Source organism: Sceloporus occidentalis, unplaced genomic scaffold (assembly GCF_023333645.1).
Source record: "Sceloporus occidentalis isolate IW3139 unplaced genomic scaffold, rSceOcc1.0.p SCAF_1, whole genome shotgun sequence".
In the NCBI taxonomy this organism is placed as follows: Eukaryota; Metazoa; Chordata; class Lepidosauria; order Squamata; family Phrynosomatidae; genus Sceloporus; species Sceloporus occidentalis.
The window spans coordinates 250,392,346-250,416,130 of NW_028316981.1; the positions used below are offsets into that span (position 1 = coordinate 250,392,346).

At 39.0% G+C, this 23,785-nt stretch overlaps 1 protein-coding gene across 2 annotated transcripts in view; it reads right to left on the reverse strand.

The window, feature by feature from the left end:
• PRDM6 (PR/SET domain 6) overlaps window positions 1-23,785 on the reverse strand; it is a 114,412-nt gene that overhangs the window by 85,450 nt on the left and 5,177 nt on the right. For both annotated transcript variants that reach the window (XM_089512252.1, XM_089512244.1), the window contains exon 2: window positions 6,574-6,881. In XM_089512252.1, coding sequence (XP_089368378.1) covers window positions 6,574-6,881 — 308 coding nt within the window. The remainder of the gene's footprint in view (window positions 1-6,573; window positions 6,882-23,785) is intronic.

The following is a 23,785-nucleotide window of genomic DNA, read 5'->3' on the forward strand; positions in this document are numbered from 1 at the left end:
TACATAAAATATTTAGAAAGAGATGGGGGGGGGGGGGGGAATCGTGGCCTCCAAGTACTAACCCCCCCCCCCCACAACAACTCATGCCCTCCCTGGAGGTCCTGACCCACCATTTGAGAACCACTGTTGTAAATTATCCCTACAGCAATTTTAATTAAGTGAAATATGTTAGAGCCATCAGATGTAAAGATCTCTTGATAAGATCCTCTTGACCCATCTTATTTCTACTGCAATCCTGCAATGAGGACTACACCTTTATGAAAACAGGCTGTGAATTTATATTCTCTTTAAATTATCTCTCTCTCTCTAACATTGTACATGTTTAGGATATGGAGGGGAAAATGCATCACCCTAAACACAAGGTTGATTCCAGAGAATGAATAAAGAAAATGTAAATTTCTAACAGTACATTTCTATGAATTTGTATGCAAAAATAAAGCTTTTTGAATAGACTGGGATACACTGTCAAATGACAAGCTAGGAACATGTATTTCAACAGAATTCAAGATCAATTAACTTTCTATAAAATGAGAACTTCCTTTTAATCTTAAACATACAGTGCTCCCTTCCCTTACACAGGGGATCCGTTCCGGAAACCACCACCACCACCACCACCCCACCCCCGCGTAAGGGGAAAATCGTGTATGCTCACACCCCATTGAAAATAATGGGGTGCGTGCATGCGGCACCATGCGGTGCATGCGCCACGAGCACATGTGCCATTCATTAGATTCTCCTGTGGATTCCACATATGTTGAAAGCAGCAGACGTGAAGCCCGCATATGGCACGGACTCACTGTACTTCTTTGGATTTAATTTCCATTTAAACAACTGTCTTCATTAATTCTTACATAAAATATTATTTTTATTTAACCAAATTATTTCTAATCTTCCAACACTGTGAGATATTATCATATGTGAAGTTTCTTAGTATTATACAGTTTTTACAGTGTATTAAGTACATATGTAATTATAGCTTAAGTGCTGTGGAAATGAAGCAAACACACATCTGTAGTCAAACAAATACTGCATAAATTCAGATAATGACTTTCCAACACACACTGCTTTCTTTATCTTATGCATAATTGAATTTAAGTTCCATGGGTATCTCAGGAACTGAAGCTGTGACAAACTAGCACCATTGATTTCAACAGGGCTTAAACACAATTAACATTTTTTTAAAAAATAACTCCCTTTCACAGTGGTGATTTTAAACACTAATTTAATTTCCACTAAAACTATGAAAAACTCTTGCTTTTATTTGTTCTAGTGTCTCTATAATGTGCTTCCATGTTTCCTGTCAACCCCATGAATTTCACAGCATTTTCTTAGGCAAGGAAAACTCAGAGGTGTGTTTGCCAGTTCCTTCCTCTGAATGTATCCTACAGATATTCATTGGTGTCTCCCATCTAACTACTAACCAGGGCTCACTCTGCTTTGCTACCATGATCAGACAGAATCTGCTGCCTTTTGTAGTACTAGAGCATAATTTCAAAATCTATTTTATCTACTTTATAAGAATATACTTGTAAATTAAATTTTATTTTTCATGTCTTCCTGCATTCTGAGATGTTAACATTCTTATCATGATTCCAAAAGTTAACCTGATATTATACAAATATTCAAGAGCAACAGGAGTTATGGCCACAGGCTTACATTCTAATCGACTGCCACACATAACACAGCTTTAAACATCTCAAAGGGGGGGAGGGTAATTCAGGCTTAAACATCTTGAGAGGGAAGAAAACATTAACTAATTTTGGGCACATTAAGATTTATGGCAATCAATTTATGGGTATAAAAATAAGATTCAGTGTCTCCATAGATCTGTCAATAGAGTTCCAGCAGCATTTTCATCTCTGTGTCCCAAACAGTTACAATGGGGTCCACACACACCCATGTTGTGGGGGAAAGAGAAAAAGAGGGACATAATTTGCCATTCACAGCTTTCCAGACCTAAAGCCTTAAAGTCTGAAAAACTTCAACAACAAGAACATACAAACCATTTAAATGTCTGTATTTTTTCCTGTGGAATTTAAAGTGAGTCCTCTATGCATTCCTTAAGTCTAGCCTTATTACAATTTGATGTTAAACAGAAAGAGGGAACCTTGTGCAACTAGATTAATTTATCTCTTGGGGGAAGAAACACATTAATAACTGAGATAATGTTTTCATATATGTTGGGAACAAGTGCAATTTCACTTCTTTATTAGAAAACACATTAAGATAAAATTATCTCATTCTCCTCAATAAGTCCCAATTTCTGAAAAAGTTTGTTTTCTTTGCATTAGGAAAGAATTGTTTTCTTTAAAACTAGAAACTAGAGATATTACTGAATTCTGATGGAATCAATGCTTGTGTTGGGGGGGAAAAGCAGTGTTTACTCGCTAAACCATGAAACCGTATGTGGGTGCACACAGAGTATATGTGTGTGTGAAATCAGTTTATTGTGTTTTAACAGCTTAAAATGGGCTAAAAGAAAATTAAAGGAAATGCGTACAAAATGATTCATATTTTTGGCCTCCTAAAGAGATGATCTTTTCTGTAAGACATAAAAAATGACTTGGCTGATTGATAAAGAACTATATAATTTGCCAATGAACACCCATAGGTGTCAGGCCATGTCGTGAGGTAATGGAATGGTGTTTAATTTACTTCAGACTGCTGTACATTGAACTGTATGGATTAGAGACAAAGCAAACACTGATGTGTGGCAGGAACTCTTGCACAGAGAAGCCAAAAAAAATGTATCCGCCGTGTACAGCTATACATCAAATGCAATAGCCCAGTGTTTGCCAAAATAAAGTAAATAAAGGAGTACCACATTTGGTCTAGTGTTTTATTGTTCTTCCATGTTTTTGACTCATGTGTAGAGCCAACCCTACCACTAGAAGCAACAGCTGGTCCAGGCTGTTAAGATACTGGAGAGAAACAACAAAATGTTGGCAGACAGACCCCCTCTCATAGCTACTCCATTGCCCTGTGATACAGGAGAAGATGCTCCCCTTCTAATGGACTGATTCAACTGACAGTGCAGTCAATTTCAAGAATAGGCGAAGGCACTATCTAGTTCTTTGCTTTAAGCAATATCTTGGGTCAGCCTCGCTCATTCTAGAAATTACTACAAGACCATTATGAATCCCAAATGGGATGCAATATGACTTTAATGCAACATTTTGCTATCTATCATTATGACTCATAGAATCACAGTTGAAAGAGACCTCCAGAGCCATCAAATTCAACCCCCTGCTATGCCAACAATGAAAGCACCCCCAACAGATGGTCATACAGGCTCTGTTTTAAACTTCCAAAGAAGAAGATTCCACCACACTCTGAGGCAACATATTCCACTGTCTTAACAGCTTACTATTGGGAAGTTTTTCCTCATGCTGTGGTGGAATCTCTTTTCCTGAAGTTTAAATCTGTTGCACTGGGTCCTATTTTCTGGAGCTGCAGAAAACAAACTTGCTCCATCTTCAGTATGACATCCTTTCAAATATTTAAACAGGCTTTCATATCACCTCTTAACTGTCTCTTCTCCAGACAAAACATATTCAGCTCTCTCTCTCTCCTCATAAGGCATGGTTTCCAGGCTTTCACCATTTTGGTGGCCCTCCTTTAGACATGCTCCAGCTTGTCAACATCTGTTTTGAATTGTGGTGCCCAAACCTGGTCATAGTATTCCAGCTGAGCCTTGACCAAAGCAGAGCAGAGTGGTACTATTACTTTCCTCAATCTGGACACTATACTCCTATTCTATGTAGCATAGAATCACATTGGGTTTTTTAGCTTCCACATCACATTGTTGACTCATGTTTAACTTGTGAACTACTAGATCCCTTTCAGATGTACTGTTCTCCAACTAGGTATCCCCCATCCTATATCTGTGCATTTCATTTTTTTTTTTCACCCTAAGTGTAGTAGCTTACATTTCTCCCTGTTGAAATTCATTTTATTAGTTTTGGCCCAGCTTTCTAATCTATTAAGGTCATTTTGAATTTTGATCCTGTCCTTTAGGGTATTAGCTTCCCCTCCTAATTTAGTGTCATCTGCCAATTTGATAAGACATACCCTCTATTCCATCATCCAAGTCATTTATAAAGATGTTGAGTAACCCTGTGGTACCACAATGGTCACTTTTCTCCAGAATGTAGAGGCGCCATTGGTGAGCAGCCTTTGAGTTCACTTGCTCACTTGGAGGTTGGAAGCAATGCCAAAGGCACACTCCAGTCCTAAGAACTGCAGTGTAGCTTTGGCACAGCTTCCTGGCCTCTTAAGATGTGTGTGCCATTTAAACAGCATACCTCCAAAGTGACCCAAAGCAGGTTTATTTTGGCCTGTCTGTTCAGGTCCCAAGTGTCCCACATATAGTCCACATTCCTCTTTATGCGACCTGGTGAGCATTGACAGAGCTGTTGCTTAAACATCTCCACCTGAGATTCTAGAATAGCTTTATGATCTGCCACAGGAGTAAATTACAACTAATTCCTATTCCTTTGTTTTAAATAGTACTTGGTTGTGATAAGCACATGCTGAATGTAACTCAGTCTGTGCAGCTGGATTATAAATATAGAAAACAATATTTAAAAATTCTGGGATCTTCAGGGTACTCTCATAGATCAACAATAATTGATTAAAAATAAAATTCATATTTTATTTTAGAGCATGACTGAATCATACTCTAAAATAAAATATGAATTAGTTCAGGTGAACAGTTGAGGCTGCATATTTTCTCCTCCCCTTAACATCTGAAATGGGGATAGAACTGAATGAACATCTGAAATGGGGATATCCTGGGAATAACCAGGATAGAAGCATAGTGTCATTTTGTTGTTGTTGTTAACTGTCATCAAGTCAACTTTGACTTGTGGTGACAGAATGAATAAGAGACTCCCAAGTTACCCTGCAGACTCAGAGCCCACAGACTCACAGCCATGGCTTCCTTGATTGAGGCGTCTTTCAGACACTGGGTTTTTGAGCGGAACATTGCGAATAACCTCACTCACGCATTCTGGGTTTGTTATTCAAACCATTAACTGCATTTGTCTGCATCTCTGGGAGTCTGGTTGCTCACACATACAAGCACTCAAACATGGAGTTGATGGTGCGAATGCATTCGAAAATTATTCAAGGCGTGCAGAGTTTAATCCTGGGTCTATTCGCATCAGTTATTTACACTGCTGTTGATGCTAATCCTTTTTTTAAACTCAGGAAAAAAATGATACCAATTAGCCTAGGTTAAGGGGGGGGGGTTGTAGCCCCTCATCAAAAAAATCTTAATTGGGTACATTTGGGATGCATGTGAACAATGGAGATTCAAACTGCATTCATCCTGGATTATTTTCACCATCTGAAAAACCCCTGAGTCTATCCATCTGTAATGTGTTTTTTCTCTTTTCCTACTGTCCTCTACTTTACTTTATTACTTTACATTACTTTACATTATTTTACTTTATTACTTTACATTACGTTACATTATTGTCTTTTTTAATAAGTGATGTCTTCTCATGATATGCCCAAAGTATGGCCATCTCAGTTTAGTCACCTTGGTTTCTAGGGGGCGTTCAGGCTTGATTTGCTGTAAAACCCATTTATTTGTCTTTTTCCAGTCCATAGTATCTGTAGAATTCTTATACATCATTAGTATTAGTACTAGATTGTCATTAGTAAAAGTAATATTAAACCACAGTTTCCTGTTTCAATTATAAGCAGGAACTGCAACAAAGTTCTGGTAAAGCATGAAGAGAGGGGGAAGAAATAAAGGAAGAACAAATGTCCCTGACTCTCCTCCCCAGCAACCTAAATTATTATTTAGCTGGAAATATTACACTGAAAAAGGCTTAGAAAATGACTAAACCAAGCTGACTTTTCTTCTAACAACCTAATATGAATTAGAAAGAAAGAGTACTGAACTAGACAATTTACTGCTCTAATTTATTGATTTATCCAACTAGCAAAAATCTGTAACTCCGATTTAAAATTGATTATATTCACCTGTCATTAAAGGGAGTTTAAATAACAATAATAATAACAATAACAATATTTAAAAAACAACAATAAAATCAAAAAAGTGCAGCCATCAAGCATTTGTATTATCCAGCTATTGCCAGCTTTACCACAGTTGCCCCTCTTGTGGTGCACCAATGAAAATATGACCAAACCTCAATAAAACATCTCTGTTTTAAGTGGTAAAATAGAGAATAACACTAAAATGGAATCCTATTATTTCATCAGGTTATTATCACTAGTTTCTCTGTGGACAATGGTTCAATCATACAATTGTACAGCTTTATGTCAACTTGTAAGAACATGCAAAATCTGTTTTCTTAGCAGAAATTTACTTGAAGTTGCTTTATCCTGCTTCTACTGTCATCTTCAGACAGAAAAAATATGAGCAGATTTTACAAGTCCACTTTTAAACTTTGTAATTTTTTAATCAATTACTGGTGCTTTTGATCATTTGTTTTAATCATAGTTAAAATTAAATAAATAAATGAGATTAAACAAAGCATCTCACAAAATTTCAAACTTTGTCATATTTTAAAAGCCAGATTCCTTTGAAATGTAACTTACTTCCCAGAGGTGCTGCGTGTTTCTGGTTGCTCCTGTTTGCACCTTTTCTGGCAGAAGAAGAACTCCCTGGAAAGGTCCAATCCAGGTGCCTTGCTGAATCCTCTGAGCTGCACAGATGCCATAGGCCAAACCAGGCACTGTGCTGGTGCATAGACACACTTCTCGAGGCAGATCCCGGAGCCACTCAGGAATCTCAGGTGGCGGTGCTGCCGCGGCGGCACTACTAGTACCTACCAGGCGGCGCAAAGAGTGCAGAGGGCCATGCATGGGACACTCTCCATTACGATTATCTGCACACATATCACAGCCTGTGGAGAAAAGAACAATATAAGTTAAAATTAGCTAGTCGTAGCTAAATGACTGCCATTTTAGCCCAAAAAAGAATTATATGATTGCAGCCACCACTTTTTAAATGCTGACATCAAAACAGAAATGCACACTTGAAATATTTACTCCTATTTCCATAGTACAGTAAAAGTACATTTTCCTCAACTGTTATTTCAATTACAATACATATTGCAACACCTATTTAACATTTATTTTAAAAAGAAAATGTATACAGGCCATAACAAATGTATAATCCTTAAGAAAAAAAAATTAATAAAACTTTACATGGATAAAGAGAACTTCAGAAGTTTCATTTTATTCCACTTCATGTTAATGGTTTCCACATTCATTACATGCTGTAAGTTCCAGACTTCCAAGAACACAGTTAATTCTCAGGCATATATTTTGCAAATAATAATGAACCTCTTTGAATCCATCATAGGCACTGGCACATTTTGCATATTATAGAATAACTAAAGGTTTCAAACAAGTCCGTTCCAGGAATATATTCAAAATGTAGTACTTGTTCTTCATTATTTACACAGCAATTCCTTTTGCCCCTGTAAATTTGCATCATATACATCTAGCAGCTAAAAATAAAACAAAAATATTCACCAGTTGGCTGGGGATTTGATGGTCCAAACCACAAATCTGGAATAAGTAAGCAGCCTGGAACCACTGGTTATAAACCCAAGAGGTTTTTTGCCTCTAATGTCAGTTCAATATAATTTAATATTTCAAAGTGATAAAAAAGGTTCTACCTGTTTAATAAGATTATTACTCTCATAACTAAAATGTGTCCTCTATTTCTGCCATTCAAAAATTATGCATACGCATGGCATGCAGCTACTGATTATTTATTGTACATTTATCTCTCACTGCTAAAATATATTACATGCCCTTTTTATTACAGTTATCTACATGTACATATATTGTTTTGTGTAGGTTATTACTGTATCACCTCCCAACCCATAACGGCTCTCAAGGTGTTGAACAAAGAAAAGACTATTAAAATACTAAGGCCTGTTACAGACAGCCAAAATAAAGCTGCTTCGAGTCACAGTGGAGGTATGGTGTTTCAATGATGCATGCGCCCTAAGAGTCCAGAAGCCACACCAAAGCCACGCTCCAGTCTTTAGGGCTGGAGCGTGGCTTTGGTGCAACTTCTGGACTCTTAGGACGCATGCATCATTGAAACACCATACCTCCACTGTGACTCGAAGCAGCTTTATTTTGGCTGTCTGTAACAGGCCAAAGACAACAAATTTAAGACACATTAAAATACTGTTTTAAAACTCCTAAAGCATTTTTAAAATCCTAGAACAGTTTTGAAAGTGATAAAACACCAATTTCAAACACCAAATGCCATGCAGAACCACATTTCTCTGAAGATGCCAGCCACAGATGCTGGCGAAACATCAGGAATAAACTCTTCTAGAACATGGCCACATAGCCCGAAAACCCCACAAAAGTCTATGGATGCCGGCCATGAAAGCCTTCGACTTCATAGAACCACATTGTTTTGGCTTCCCATACGAAGCTTAAAGAGATGAGCCGAGTCTAACTTCCTTGGGTAGGGAGTTCCAGTGGTGAGACACTGTCACAAAGAAAGCCCTCTTACGTATACCCACCAACCTAACTTAACAAGGTGCTGGGATGTGCAACAAGGCTCTCTCTCTGAAGATCTCAAATTTCTTGCAGACCATGTGGGAAGAGGCAGTTTTTTTAATTATCTTGGTGCCAAACCATTTAGGGATTTGTAGGTCAAACTGAGTTGAGCTTGGAAGCAAATTGGAAGCCAGTGCAGTTCTGGCAGATCCAATGTTATATGGTATAACATGTAACATCTAAAATATACACCTTATAGTCTCACAACTACATTTTGTAGTAGCTGCAGCTTCTGAACACTTTTCAAGTGTTAGATATTTTAAATTATAAAATTAATTGGAAGATTTCTTTCAAACTTCTTTCAAGCTTTTATGTAGATATAAATTACTAAGTACAGTCGGCCCTTCTTATACACGGATTTTTTATACACGGATTCAAGCATACATGGTTTGAAAATGTCCCAAAAAAGTATACATTTACCTTGATTTTTCATTTTTTATAAGGGACACCATTTTGCTATGTCATTATATTTAATGGGACTTGAGCATACACGGGGGATCTTGGAACCAAACCCCAGCATATAACAAGGGTCCACTGTACTGGGATAGAACAGCAGTTTATGTCCAGTTCCTAAATATGTTGGCTTGGTCCCATCCCATCCCATCCCATCCCCCACTTGCAGTGTAACTAAATGTTTGTTGTTTTATTTGAAGAACAGGTTTCCAAGGCATAACAACAAATTGCTTTTTAAAGTCCCTCTGGTTTCAAAACTAGTTTGCCATGGAAAACTAGAGGATAGTATTTGAAAAACATGAGACCCAACCTCCTTTGACACAAACACAATTGTGATCAACGGATGGCTTACCATTCTGCAATTGGTTCAATAGGTCTACTCCAGTAGGGACTAGTAACTGGATTTAGACCAAAGATCATAAAACCAGTGCACAATCCTGCATACAGTCCTATCTACAAAGTGAAACACGTGCTTGATTTAAATCTGTTGATTTCAGTGGGATCTAGGCTGACTAGATCCTTAGTAGGTATCTTTATCTAGACAGTATTTTGGACTAAGCTTGAAATTCCTGTAAAAATAAGCAGATATCTTCCTTAATGCAGTAAGGAAACCACTGAAGCTAATACTACCCAAAGTAGCATTAGAGTGAAAATATTTCATCAATATGTTTTCTAGCAGGAATAAGACAGTTGTCCACAGTTTATTCTTCTACTCTCCATGACTACTCTCTTTCCAATCATAGTGTTATGATTTTACAGATTATAGAGAAATGGAAAATTCTCACTCCTCCTTATCCACATGTGCCTAAATATTCAAACACGAATCATTTCTTTATTTTGGAACCATATTACAAGAGATGTGATCTTTAAAATGTTGCGACTGCTCATATAAATGTGACAGGGAGGGGGAGGAAAGAAAGCTAGTTTGTGGAGGTAGCTTTTAAAATCCCAAACATGCAGGAAATGTTTGGTGAATTGCTTCAAAGCTTCCAACATCTTTAGTAGGTGCCAGGCCCCAATCCATAACACAGTTAAACCAAGTCCCTTGAACTCAGTCTGTTTTAGTTCTGTTAGCTTCTTCTGGGATATTAAAAGTTTAAGGATGTAAAGGATGTAATCCTACCTTGAACTCAGAGAGAGTTGCTTTTAAGTGAATATGTGTAAGGCTCAGTTGCACATGCAAGATTTTAAGTGGTTTGTGGACTGACTTGTGTGTAATTGCAGAGAGGTGTGAAAGACGCAGCCTGGACAGAAAGACAGTTTAGATAAGAAAATATCTCAACAAACTATTTGCTACTACTTTCTCCCAAGAACTCTGATGGGGAAGCAGGATATCCCTGGAAAAGATTTGTTTTTAAAGAAATAAATGTTTGCCATAGCACAATAAAATACCACCATATGTCCCATATGACCTAGCACTCTCATTTGATTTATACCAATCTTCTTAAGTCAGATCTGTAACAGGCCCAATCCTTTTCTTTCTTATATATCATAAAGTCATACTGGCTAGTCCCACGAGGTAAAATTGTAGTCCCTAGGCTACAAATAACCTCAAAAGCAAAAATCGTTCACCCTAAGTATACATTCTCTTTTTAACATCAGATTTCTCATATTCTAGTTTATAAAACTAAGCAAAAATTTTTATGAAAGTCTCAAGATTTAGGAAATGACTGATCAAGAATTAGTTACTTCTCTGGGCATACCCTTGATTCTAGAATAATTTGTTCCCTGCTGACAATCTTTTAGATGTGTAACCTCCTCCCAACATCCTGATTATTAATGGCTCCCTTGGAGACACCAAGTCTACTGAACAGCTTCAATTAAATGAAGCCAAAGCATCTTTTTTACTCCAGCCAAGCAGCTTTAGGATCAAACTCCTGTATTCTACCACTAGATATGCAACATCAACAACATTCATTTCAACAAATGGCCATGGTTTTTGGAACACCTGATAACCATGCAGATTGGAGATGGTTATACATACTAGCGCTGAACTTACTTTTTGGAATTCTTTCCTCCTCTCCTGCCCAGCAAATAAAGATCATTGTTAATCATAAATTACAGCATACATGTAAATGAATATTGCCTAGAAATAAATGCCACCTGAACACTTGGGAAACTGTGTTGACACACTTTTTATATTACTAATAGGAAAGAGTAGTATCCACAATCTGTTTGTGATTAATCTTAAAAAAAGATATATTTCCTTCATGCATTTCTCCTTAGTTATAGTAAGAATATGTAAAGGAGGACCAACACTTTATTTCTATGGCCAAGACTACTCACTGCATAAATGCCTTGGCAATTTACAAGCATTATTATTAAAACTTTATTAGAAGCATTATATCTAATTTATATAATTTAATACCCATCTACATAAAAATTTAATTTATAATTTGTTTAATATTTCTACAAGAGTCCATGAAGCTTTCCAAGATTATTAATATATATCTTTTGAATATATTTTTGCACTAATTTTTGAAAATCATACAGAAATAATAATAATAATAATAATAATAATAATAATAGCATACCTTGTGTTTAAGGTATAATAATTATGATACACAAATTAGTTGATATTTTTAATCTGTATTCCAGTCCAATTAATTTGTTTAGAGCCAGCTTTGCACATATATTGGGGAGACCTATTGAATCCAATAGTAATGAAGTTAATAAGAAATCCTTTGACTTCAATGGGTCGAACTACCTATGATTAAGTCTGGCAACTTCCTTATTTAGAAGTAAAATCTGCTTAATTAAGGGTACCACGATTCCACCAAAGCATTTACAAATCAACACATGCCTTGCACTCAAGCCAATTTTACCTTAAAATGAAAAGACCTAGTCTCATTCAGTTTCAAGAAATCAGTTCCTTTGGAGTTACTTGAATCCGGGACATATAATTCAATGTGTGGATGCAAATCTGCCAGTTTAGTGAAGTCTGTTTGTGAACAGACACCTTTTGTTTTGGAACAATAAATCCAAATAGAAGAAGGGCCTGGCCCCTCGATCCAGTTCATCTGCCATGGTCCAGGCCTCACAGGAACAGAGGAATTGCTGGACTTATTGCCCTTTCCCACCATCATTCCCTTCTCCTTTTGCGTCATATATCTGACTGTAAGCCACTCTGCGAGCCTTTGTGGCTGAAGGGCAAGGTGTAAATACAACAAATAAATAAATAAAAATGTTTAGGAACAGCGTGTGGATATGTGTGTTATTTTGTTAGCCCCTCCCCATACCTAAAAACAGGGCAGCATGAAATTTTTGAAAAAGCCAAACTCCATGTTAAATACCACAAATAGCATCCTATACTATCAGTTAAACCAAGACCATAACTAGGAGGTTTTTTTGTTTTTCCAATGAGTTATTTTGTTAACTAGTTACTTTTTTTTAATAACAAGCTGGAATAGGTTTACTTTCTTGCTTGTAAAGGCCATGGCTGCAATACATTACTTTTCAGTAGAAAAGAAACTGGTTGTCTGCCAGTTTTTCATTACTGGTCTATATACTGAGCCAAACAGAGCAAGTAGTGTAGGGAGACTGCCTGGTGCTGCAGCTGGGAAGGAGTTACTGTGATGGCCTTTGCATTTTGCTGAGAATTTCCAAGGTGAAGTATCTAATCTTGAGAGAACCAGACAGCATTTGCCAGTACAGTTGGTCCTGCGTATCCCCCTGTTCTTTTCCCACTGATTCAACCATCCATGGCTTGAAAATATTTTTAAAGACTAGATTTCAAAACCTTAATTTTGTCATTTTATATAAGTGATGCCAATTTACTACATCATTATATATAACTGGACTTGAGCATCCACTTATTTTGGTATCCATGCAGGTCCTGGAACCAAACCCCAGTGGATGCCTAGGGCCCACTGTAATAGTAATGACAAGTAACTCAGTAAAATATCATTTTAAATTTCAGTAAAAATAACATGTTGTGTGATCAAAGTAATCAGTAAAGTAACTAGCTCCTCTTTTATAGTAACATTCTGAGATCTAAAAAAAATTCCTAGCCTACAAGACACTGTTTGCAAAGAGATAGCCTTTTTTCTAACAATGGAGAAAAAATAAACGCTCTGCCTTAAAATCTGACTCCCTCTTTTTTATACATAGAACAGCATGCATTTTGTAATGTATATAGTTTCTAGTAAAAGGATCAGGAACTTGATACCTGTCACAGTTTCCTGATCTGTGCCTCTGTAGAGGAGAAAACAAAACGATCAAGACAAAAAATATGCACTCATCCATATAATGACTAATGTTTCAGTGGAACAAACTTCCACATCAGATATTTAGTCCTAGGAAGTAAAACCCTTCCTCACTTTCTGGTTTCTCTCAGAGCTTGGAATATAGCAAAATCCAAAAAGGACTCTGCAGTGACACCATCCAAATGGCATAAAAATACCTTATATAAGCTTAAAATTACTTTTAACATCCATGCCTAATGAAGAAGTTTGTGAGCTTTGTTAATTTGCATAAGGTATTTTATGCCTTTCCGTCGGTGTCTCTACCAAGTCTTTTTTTTTTTTTTTTTTTTTTTTTGGATTTTGCCATATTCCAAGCTCTGGGAGAAACCAGATAAAATAAGAAAAGTAAAAAGTAAACCAGAAGACTTCCTTCAGAAGTCATTCATTTCAATAAGGTTTGCTATTATCTATGGTTTGGTCCCTGGTTGTAATATAGAACATTACAGTTTCCCTTTTCCATATATGTATCTCTATACAGTATGAACCCCATAGCCATGGGACTGGGACCGGCAGTTTCACTTACCCAGGTCTGAATAAAATGTCATCTCTAGGCATTTTCTAGATCCTCCAGCACAATTCTATGGTATGTTTCTGGAAGAAGTTGACCATAGAGTTTTACATGTCCCCAGTAAGTCTGGAAACATATCCCCTGCAGATATGGAAGGTTATACTGTATCAAGAAAAAAAAATAGGAGTTTATCACACGGAGGCGAATTGGTAAAATCCGGATATGGTTTGTCAGATGCGTTGGTGTGAAAAAGAAATAATGCGAAAATAATCCAAATGGAAAGCCGCTTTGTACTTTCAGAATTTAGTGAAAGTAAAAAGAAGCCGGTTTTGAGGACTTTGCATTCCGGTTATTTTTGCGTTATTTCTTTTTACCCCAACGCATCTGATGAACCACACCCGGATTTCATGCAAACGCCATCTGAAAAACATCCCAAAAATGTGGGTTTTTCCAACTTCCTGTGATAAACTCCACAGAGTCACATGGGAAGACCTAGAATTGCCCAGAGAGATGTTCTCTCTAGGAATCACTAGGTCCTCCAGCACACCTCTACAGTCAGCTTTCTCCAGAAATCATTCATTTCTATAGATCTTGCTATTATCTGTAGTTTCGTATTTCCATAGTAAGTCCAGGAACATGTTCCCATAGATATGGGGGACTGTAAGATATCAAGAAAAACATTTGGCAGTGTGTGGATGAGTGCAGATTTTTTGTTTTGTTCACTTTGTTTTCTCCTCTACAGATACACAGATCAGGAAATTGTGACAGGTATCAAGTTCCTGGTCCATTTATCTGAAACTATACACATTACAAAATGCATGGTAGTCTGTGCATAAAAAAGATGGAATCAAATTTTAGAGCAGAGAGTTTTAATTAATTAATTAATTAATTAGTCTGTTAGTTTAATTTATACCCCACCTTTCTTCTGGTGGAGGAACCAAGGCAGTTTGCAATCTAGATTAAAACATAGTACAAGTAATCTATTAATAAAGAAGTTTTTAAAAGCATCAAATAATCAGTCATATTAACAATAGTAAAGCAGTGATACAAATGAGTTATCTAGAATGAAGGATAGCGCAGTAGGAAAAAATTGTATCAAAGGCCATAATGCACATAATCACACTTCTCTTCCCCAATCCCAAAGCTGTCCTCATTTGCAGTTCGATGCAGACTTCAATCTTGAAAACAAATTACTTGTGTTGAAGTTCCTTATGGTACATTTGGAAGTACTGTGATTTTTATATAAATACATAGAGCAAATCTTTTCAGAAAGGCAACAAAATAATCAGTGACATACGACACGGTTTTCTCCTGACATCCTGACCACAGGATTAATTCTAAAATGAGAGGGAGTCAATCTGTTTACTTCAGAAGGACTTTTTGATCAGGCCTCTAATCAGCAAGAGAAAACTTGGAGGGGAAATTGTCACTGCCTATCAGATATGTTAACAAAATAATGACATTTCTATTTTGGTAAATGCTGCAAAGAAAGAAATAAAAGACAGCAAATGCATTGGAGTACCGACTGTAGCACAGGCAACTATTCAGAATATTTAAGAATCAAAGCCTTGAACAGCCATATATTTAATTGAAGGGGAATCTTACTAGTGGGAATTAGTATTCTCTTATAAATAAATGTTGGTTTAGGTTTAAGACGGGTTTGGGGACATCAAATTTTAAAAAGGAATTCATATTACTCTTTCTTAAATTTCCACATTCCGTGAATCTGAGAATGAAAAAAGTAGAAATGGTATTTCCCAGAGGAATGTTAACAAGGGTTTCTTGCATGATCTACTTAGGAAGACTTTGTTGTTGTTGTTGTTGTTGTTGTTGTTGTTTTAAAAAAACCTCCCCAAAATATGTTAGACTTGTGAATGAATTAGAGATTTTTAGCTGATTAAGTTTGTGTCTTTACCAATTAAATCAATTAATTAACTAGATGCAGTCTCAATAAAATGATTGCAGTTAACAGCAACAGCAATAGGTTTTTCTTGATGTTTACAGTCATCCTAAATATCTTAGCCAGAAGAAAATCCTACTAACTTCAGATTTAGTTTAGGAAGGAAAACCTGTGCACATTCATCTGGCTGTCTCATCAAAATCAGTGGAAATTACTCTCAGGAAACTTGCACAGTTTTGTGCGTATAATTTATAGGTTAATGCTCCCAAAGTACTTTCCCAGATGAAAGAGTTACAGGTGGAATGGGCCCCACATCAGTAAGAGCATGCAATAAGAATGAACAGTCAGAGGCCAGGCGTGTGTTGTATCACACACAACATATTACATTTGCTATTAATAGTTTAATCCATCTGATCCAAAAATACATAGTTATATGTCATCATTCAAGCAACGGTGGCCCTGCGTTCGCCATCATTTAACTGTTCAGCCATACTCACACTCAAAGACAGCTGATTGCTGGAGAAAGTTTAAAAGTGGAAAGCAAATGTAATACGCTCAATCTACCAGTCAATATTTGGTAATAATTAACATCTTTTAACAATTACATAACAACCACCATCCAACAAAATTATGTAAGGAAAAGTGCCTCAAATATTGCTAAAGCAAATGCCTAAAATTCAAACCTGAAAGAGTCTGGTGTCTGAATTTATATTGTCCACAAATTCTGTAGTGATAAATAGCACAGACCATTTCCAGATAGAAAAAAATCTTTAAAGTTCTTTGGAGCTATCAGAGCTATGTGCCAATGTTCAGTTTTGAATAAATGAACGTCCACATAAGAGAACATTTTAAATAAAATGTACATTTTAGATTAGCTATTTGTTTTGACGCGTGACCTACCTATCCTTTCCTACCAAGAATTATGGAACCTATTTGGTCTGTAAAATGGATTGCATTCTAAACTGTAAACACATGAAGAAGTCCAAGCAGTGCAAGCAGAACTACAAAGGCAAATGAGGCCATGAGAAAGGATGCCAAAATTTAAAGAGGCCTGGGTTCAGATACAGGACTGTCTTAGAAAGGTCTACTATCTGTACCTTGAGCAGCACCAGACAAATACAGCTTAGCAGCTCATCAGCAGAACAATTTTAATTCTTAGCATAACAGCAATCGCCAGTGGCAAACAGCAGCACTGTCTGGGAGGGTGGGGAATATTCGTCAGGACTGTGTCAATATGTGTACCTTCCAGTCACCTGTTGACCTACAGCAACTCCATGAATTTCATAGGATTTGCTTAGGCAAGGAACACTCAGAGGTAGTTTTGCCAGTTCCTTCCTCTGAAATATAGCCTACAGTACCCAGCATTCATTGGAAGTCTCCCATCCAGGTACTAGATAGGGCTGACCCTGCTTAGCTTCCAGGATCAAACAGGATCTGGTACCTTCAGAGTACAGTATTTAGTATAGGGAGAAAGGGGGTGCACTCCTTCGAACTGCTAATTGTAATACTCCATAGCTATTATTTCCACTCCATTATTTCATGTGTTCTGTTATTCAGAAGGATCTGATAAAACCTGAGTGGGTGATGACTGCCCCTTAGTCAGCGTGTAAATCACTGTAAAAGACATCACAAGGGATGTGGAGATGACACTTTAGAATGGACATAGCAAAGCTGGCATCCCTAAAATACTGTCGTTGCTTCACTGCTAATTGTACAAAGGATGTTAGTATATTTTATTTTCATGTAATCATGAAATTTACAAAAGCACAGGAGAGTGATATATCTATCTATCTATCTATCTATCTATCTATCTATATATATATATATATATATATTATTCTATTGTGTGTCACTTCAGATTTCTTGTTGCACTTATGTATTATGCTTTGTACTTTTTAAATCTTGCTGGTCATTGACTGAATAAAATCTATGTAGGTATGTATGTATGTATGTAGTGGGTGATGACATTTTAAGGGGGAAAAAATTCAGAAGGTCACTTTGGTTCTAGATATCACAAGCCTTCCACCTACCTACTTGCTTACATCTATTTTGCCAAATTTCCTTTACTGATAAAATGATAAGATGTCCATTCTTTTAATAGATTACCTCTTTATAAAAGAGATGTATTTGCGCATGAAGGTGAGATCAAAACATTTTAAAAAGCAGACATCTTATGAAACTGTGTAATGTCAAGAGGTATCATATATGTTACACAAGCTTTAATGCAAGGCATCCACTCATGCTCTCTCTTTCATATGTGCAACAACTAGTTTAGCAATAGCTCCCCACAACTTTCCAAAACTTAAACCAAACTCCCTTCTCTACTTTGAAAAACATCTGTAAGACGCATACGCTGAATGAAGTCCACTTTTTGCCTTGCTAGCAAATTATCCATGCTGTGTGCTCATTTCTTTATTTCCATAAGATTTCCAGGAATATATTTGCAGTTTACTCAAACAGGTGAGACAATTATATGGAAATAATATGTCTATTCACATCCTTGGAATATCTGTAGTTTATTTTTACATTTTGGTTTGTCCCATCAATCCTTAATGAATAGTTTTAAAATCAATGTTTCAGTTTTTCTCCCCAGTGTAAAAGTAACTGCAAGGAGCAGGAGTTGCAGGTCTCTCAAATGTATAAATTAAGTAACTTTAGGTATGAAAAAGGAAAGGCCCATGTAGATGAGAAGAATCAGGGCAAGTGCAGGCAGGCAAATTTGAAGAAGCTTGTCTCTTCTTCAGTCTCTCATAAATACACTCCAGTCCTCAGGAGTTTCTGTCTCCAGCTGTTTATTTACTGTATTTATTTATTTACTGTTTGTGCTCTTCTTCCCAGGAGGCAAACTAGAAAGCACAGCTTTCTTTTTTATATACACAACAAACCAGCACTAAAACACGTTTTGGGACCATTCCCCTACCATTTATAGGGGGAAATCTCTTATTCCTTGCAACGTAGGAATAGTTAGGACTTAATCACACGTGAGGAATTTCTCTTAAATGCAAATAAAAAGAAAGTGGGGCTAGTGAATGTGAACTGCATTCGAACTGACTTCCCATTGCCCAAAAATAGCATGCCATTGCCCGAAATTGTGTGTGGTAGTCTATCACGCAATAACGTTAAACCCCATGATTGCGTTCAGATTGCCATTGGATTATACTTCCAATTTCCCTTGTCTGATAAAGTGTTCTTGGTTAAACTAAGTATTCTTGGGGGAAGAGAGGATCACATTAACACACAATTGAATCCAACTAGTTTCAACTAGTAAATTAAACTAATTGTTTGCAACCTCTGGTCACAAGTATCATTAATGGACAGATTAACTCATTAAGCCTTGTGACGGGGAAAGTGGTATCTAGTTAAATCTTCCTAATTATTTCTGAACTCTACATATTGACAACCTAGCTCTCAAACTGAAGAAGCGTGTGGTACAGCATGAGAGTTTACCATATATTACTTCTGTGTGGTAATAAAGTAACGGTCAGTATTCTTTTTATCAGTGATAAATCACTCTGAGTACTTGGATATGATCAGGGCTACAATATAATACATGCTAGAAACTACGGTTGGAAGATGATGCTGATGATGATGATGATGATGATGATTATTATTATTATTATTATTATTATTATTATTATTTCTCAAAATTTCCTAGCCAGCAGAAGCAGGATGCAGGGAGTTGCAATTCAAAAAGTAACTTTTCCAAGCTCTGGGTGAAGGGAGTTGCAATTCTAAAAGTAACTTTTCCAAGCTCTGGGTGAAGGGAGTTGCAATTCAAAAAGTAACTTTTCCAAGCTCTGGGTGAAGGGAGTTGCAATTCTAAAAGTAACTTTTCCAAGCTCTGACTGGCAAATAAACTAATACTCCCATGAACCCAACTAGCTCTAATTTTGCAATATGAAGCATGTTTTATAACCAGGAGATAAGATACCAAAGATACTAGAAGAAATTAAATGGGGGGAAAAATTACCATCGGGCTCTATTTCAGAGGAAGGAACTGGCAAAAGTACCTCTGAATAGTCCTTTGTGGGGTTTTGGGGGTCTCTGTGGCCATGTTCTAGAAGAGTTTCTTCCTGACGTTTTGCCAGCATCTGTGGCTGGCATCTTTAGAGAGAGATACCTCTGACTCTTTCTTGCCTAAGGAAACCCTATGAAACCCATGGGGTCGCCATAAGTCAAGGGACAGCATCCACACACACTACTATGCTTTAAAAAAAAAGGTGTGCCTCACTAGTCTCTTAAAACCCTTCTACAAATCAACCAGACCCTCAAGGTGCCCAGTCTGGCCCATGGTTCAATTTCCACAGAGGAACTTGGGAAGGAGAAACCCACTCCACAACAGTACAGTAAAGGAAGGACATAAACCATCCCTGGGTTCAAGTCTCAGCCTCTTCTTGAGCCCTCAGTTCCCTCCCCTCCAGAAAAACGAGGGAAATGGAGGGAGGCCTTATCTGCCAACCAAGGGACTCTGGTCCTTCCCTTCCCTTCCCTTCTTTCCCCAGGAACTCCCTCCGTAAAGAAAGGCGGAAATTAACATAAGGAAAACGCAAAAGGATCTTGTAGCCAATTAACTGTTACTTGTTTACTTATTGCCTTTATTCCCTGCTCTTCAGAAATGCTCCCAGAAGAGGTTTACAGCTGAGTGGTTAGCCACTTCCCTGTGTTAGTCTGTAGAATGAGTAGCAGAGAGACCTTGTAGCACCTTTGGGACTGACTGAAAGAAAGAAGTTGGCAGCATTGAGCTTTCACAGACTTCAGTCTACTTCCTCAGGTGCATTAATCTAAAGAAAGGGGATGGCAGTGGGGCAAGTCAGTCTGAAAGGGGCTGCAAAATCCCTTTCCCAGACGAGTTCTCTCCGACTGTATCTGTTGTATGTAGTTGTATCCCGCCTTTCTCCGGACAAAGCAGTGCCTTTGAGTGCCAGCCCCATCCTCAGAGAAGGGAAGAACCCCTCTCCTCCTCCTGAGTCTTGATCAAAGGGACTCGGTCGGTCTGCGCTGGAAGACTCTGGTCCAAAACACACGCTGCAGAAACAATAATCCAGCCTTAACTGCCCCGGCTCAGTGCTAGGGGATCCTGGGAATTGTACTTTATTGTGACACACCACAGAAGGCTCAGTATCTCACAGAGACGACACTTCCCAGGCTTCCCTAGCACTGAGCCAGGGCAGTTAAAGCGCTCTCAAACTGGATTATTTGCGCAGTGTGTTTTGGAGCTCAGTTAAGGAAGGGAGGCGCGGATCTCGAAGCCAAACCCCGCATCCAGCCTCAACCCCAGGTGAAGGGCAATGGTGCAAACACGTGTCGCTGTCTGTGGCTGCATGGTCCGCACAGCAGAAACAAGCCGGTTGGGTACCGCTTTAACGGGCAGCACGGCTCCCTGCTGTGGAATTCTGGGTTACCACGCCAATGGTTAAAGCGGTGTCAAACCTGATTGTTTCTGAAGCAGTCTATGGAAGCTCTTGAATCCCAGCGCCTCCCCGAAATGTGGGGAGCACCGTCGCCCTCCGTGCCGCCTCCCAGCCCTGGATCCAGGGGAGAGCTGAAGTGCCAAACTCCCCGGGAAGGAGGAAGGGGGGACCTGGATGCAGAGATGAGGGGCCTTTGGGGGGGGGGGGGCTCTTCTCTCTGGCCTTCTTGCAAGAACTCCCTCAGAATAGGTCTGAAGAATCCCAAACGCTAAAGTCGGGCTGCAGACTGGGCTGCAGGGTCCATCAAACCCGGGCACGGAACCCTCCGGGCGGCCTTGGGCGAGTCACACTCTCTCGGCCTCAGGGCAGAAAGCCAAGGCCGACCCCCCTCTGGCCAAAAAAACCCCAGGATGTAGGGTGGGGGCCTTAGGGTCGCCATACATCGGAAACGACGTGAAGGCGCACAACACAGAGAGAGAAGTTTAGGATGAGATTAGGATTAGCCTCCTCTTCTACCCCAAAGGGAGGGGTTTCAGTGGCACTCTTCCTTCCTTCCTTCTTTCCTTCCGCTCCCCTGCCCCCCCCCCCACTTTCCAGAGAGTGTTAGAAGAAGAAGAAGAAGAAGAAGAAGAAGAAGAAGAAGAAGAAGAAGAAGAGCCCTCCTCTGACCACTTTATTGGACCAAATAACAGCACTGTTCTTTCCACAGTGAAGTTTCCCCCCTCTTTTTCCATGGGAAGGGGCTCTGACCCTTCAGCCTTAGCTCTCCTCCGGCGTTTGCTGGAAGCCCTGCTGCCGGCGAGGGAGAGAGACCCAGGGCTTGGAGGTGGGAAATTTCGTCCCCTTCGATGGCGCGTATGAATGAATTAACTTTCGGTGTCAGGTATCCAGAAGGTGAGGGGAATATTGTGTGGCGATAAACCTTGCCCCCCGGGGAGGCCCATAGCCACACACCCACAACGCCGGCGATGATGAATGGGCTCGGGGAGAAGAAGGGAGATCGAAGCCCCGGCCGCCCGGCCTCCTCCGCCGGCTGCCACAAAACCCGAGGGCCATTAATTGCGCCTTGTCCCCTCATCCTTCATCTCCCGGTGGCACATATCGATGGAGATTACTGCTGATGGACCATTTTATCACCTTAAATAAACAGTCACCACCTTTGCTAACCTCCATCTAATATATGGCTTGGCTCTCTGGAAGGCGGACGCAGCGGCAGCGGAGACGGGTCCCAGGGAAAGGAAGGAAAGAAGGGGCCAGGGATGGCTCAGATCCCAGATATTGTTTGGTGGGAGGAGGAGGACACAGGTTTAAAACCGAAAGGGAAAGGATCGCGCCGCCTCCCACGTTTTCTCTAAGAGGAAAAGTCCTTGCCATTACACACACACCTTTCCTTCTCTCTCTTGCACCCAGGTTTAGCTTTTACACCGCTTTAAAGAGGTTTTAAACGCCTTGGGAATGAGAAAAGAAAGAGAGTTGTTTCGCCTCCTCTCAGGAAAATGGACCAGAAGGACCTAGGCTGCCATTTCAGATCTGCGACTTCTTGCGCCTTCTTGCTCAAGGAAGACCACAAGCCGCTTCTTCTCCAAGTGTCACCAAAACCATTCTTTTGCCCGAGGTTTACGAGTTAAAAAATAGGTCCCCTTGCCACCTTAAAGCCGGGTCGTTAAAGGGCTTGGTTCGACTCACGAAAAAGAAATTCAAGGCTTTAAAAGGACTTCATCTGGACCTGACATTTCATTCCCGGTCACTCTCCCCAAATCCCCTTAGGATCAGAAGCACTCTCTTTCACACATGATCCTCTAAAGATTCTCTTTTGAGCAATTTACACCAAACCTGAACGAAGGTTGGTGATGGTCCAGTTGCAATTTCGACACTTGCTTTAAAAGCGGGTACAAACCTGTCCTCTGAAAGCCTGGCTACGGGGCCAACATCTTAGGCCTGGACCAGTTGAGGAGGACCCTGCACAGTTACCATTTCTTTCGATTGGAATTCCAATACTAATGAGTCATATAATAGTCATGTATTTTTTTCCTCTCTACCAATCGAGGGAACAGCTTATATCACTTTGAGGGGTTAAAAGAGAAAGATGTGCACAATCCCTATGAAAAATCGACCCTTTTTTTTGGGGGGGGGGGGGCTTTCCCAGATGACTGGATGCTACAATGCTCTGCCCATTGACATGGAAGTAAACCCAGTTGAACTGAATAGGAATTACTATTCAGGTACTTCTAGAATTGCTCTGTAAACCCCACATATACAAATGCAAGAGAGTACACAGTGTGCAGTATTCCCTGTTTTGTTTTAAAAATAATTAAAATGCATAATAAATATTTGCAAAAACCACTATGTCACGAATTAAGATGCCTCTAGTTTTCCTTACAGTGGCATCGCCCGGAGTTTCTAGTCCTTAAAGAAAAGAAACACATGAACATGAAAATAAAACCATGATGATGATGATGATGATGATGATGATGATGATGATGATGATGATGGAGATGATGAGAAAAGGATGACCGAATGTTCTTATCAAGGATTAGCTACACCAAAGTGTATATCTATGCCAGAAACCCAATTAAACCCAACAGTTTATGGCACACATCTTGACTGCAGCCGACCCGGGCTGACCATGTTTTCAGGCATTTTGAATTGTGTCCTTTCAGCTCGAAACAACTGGGCTGGAAAGGGCTGAGACTCTGCTCTC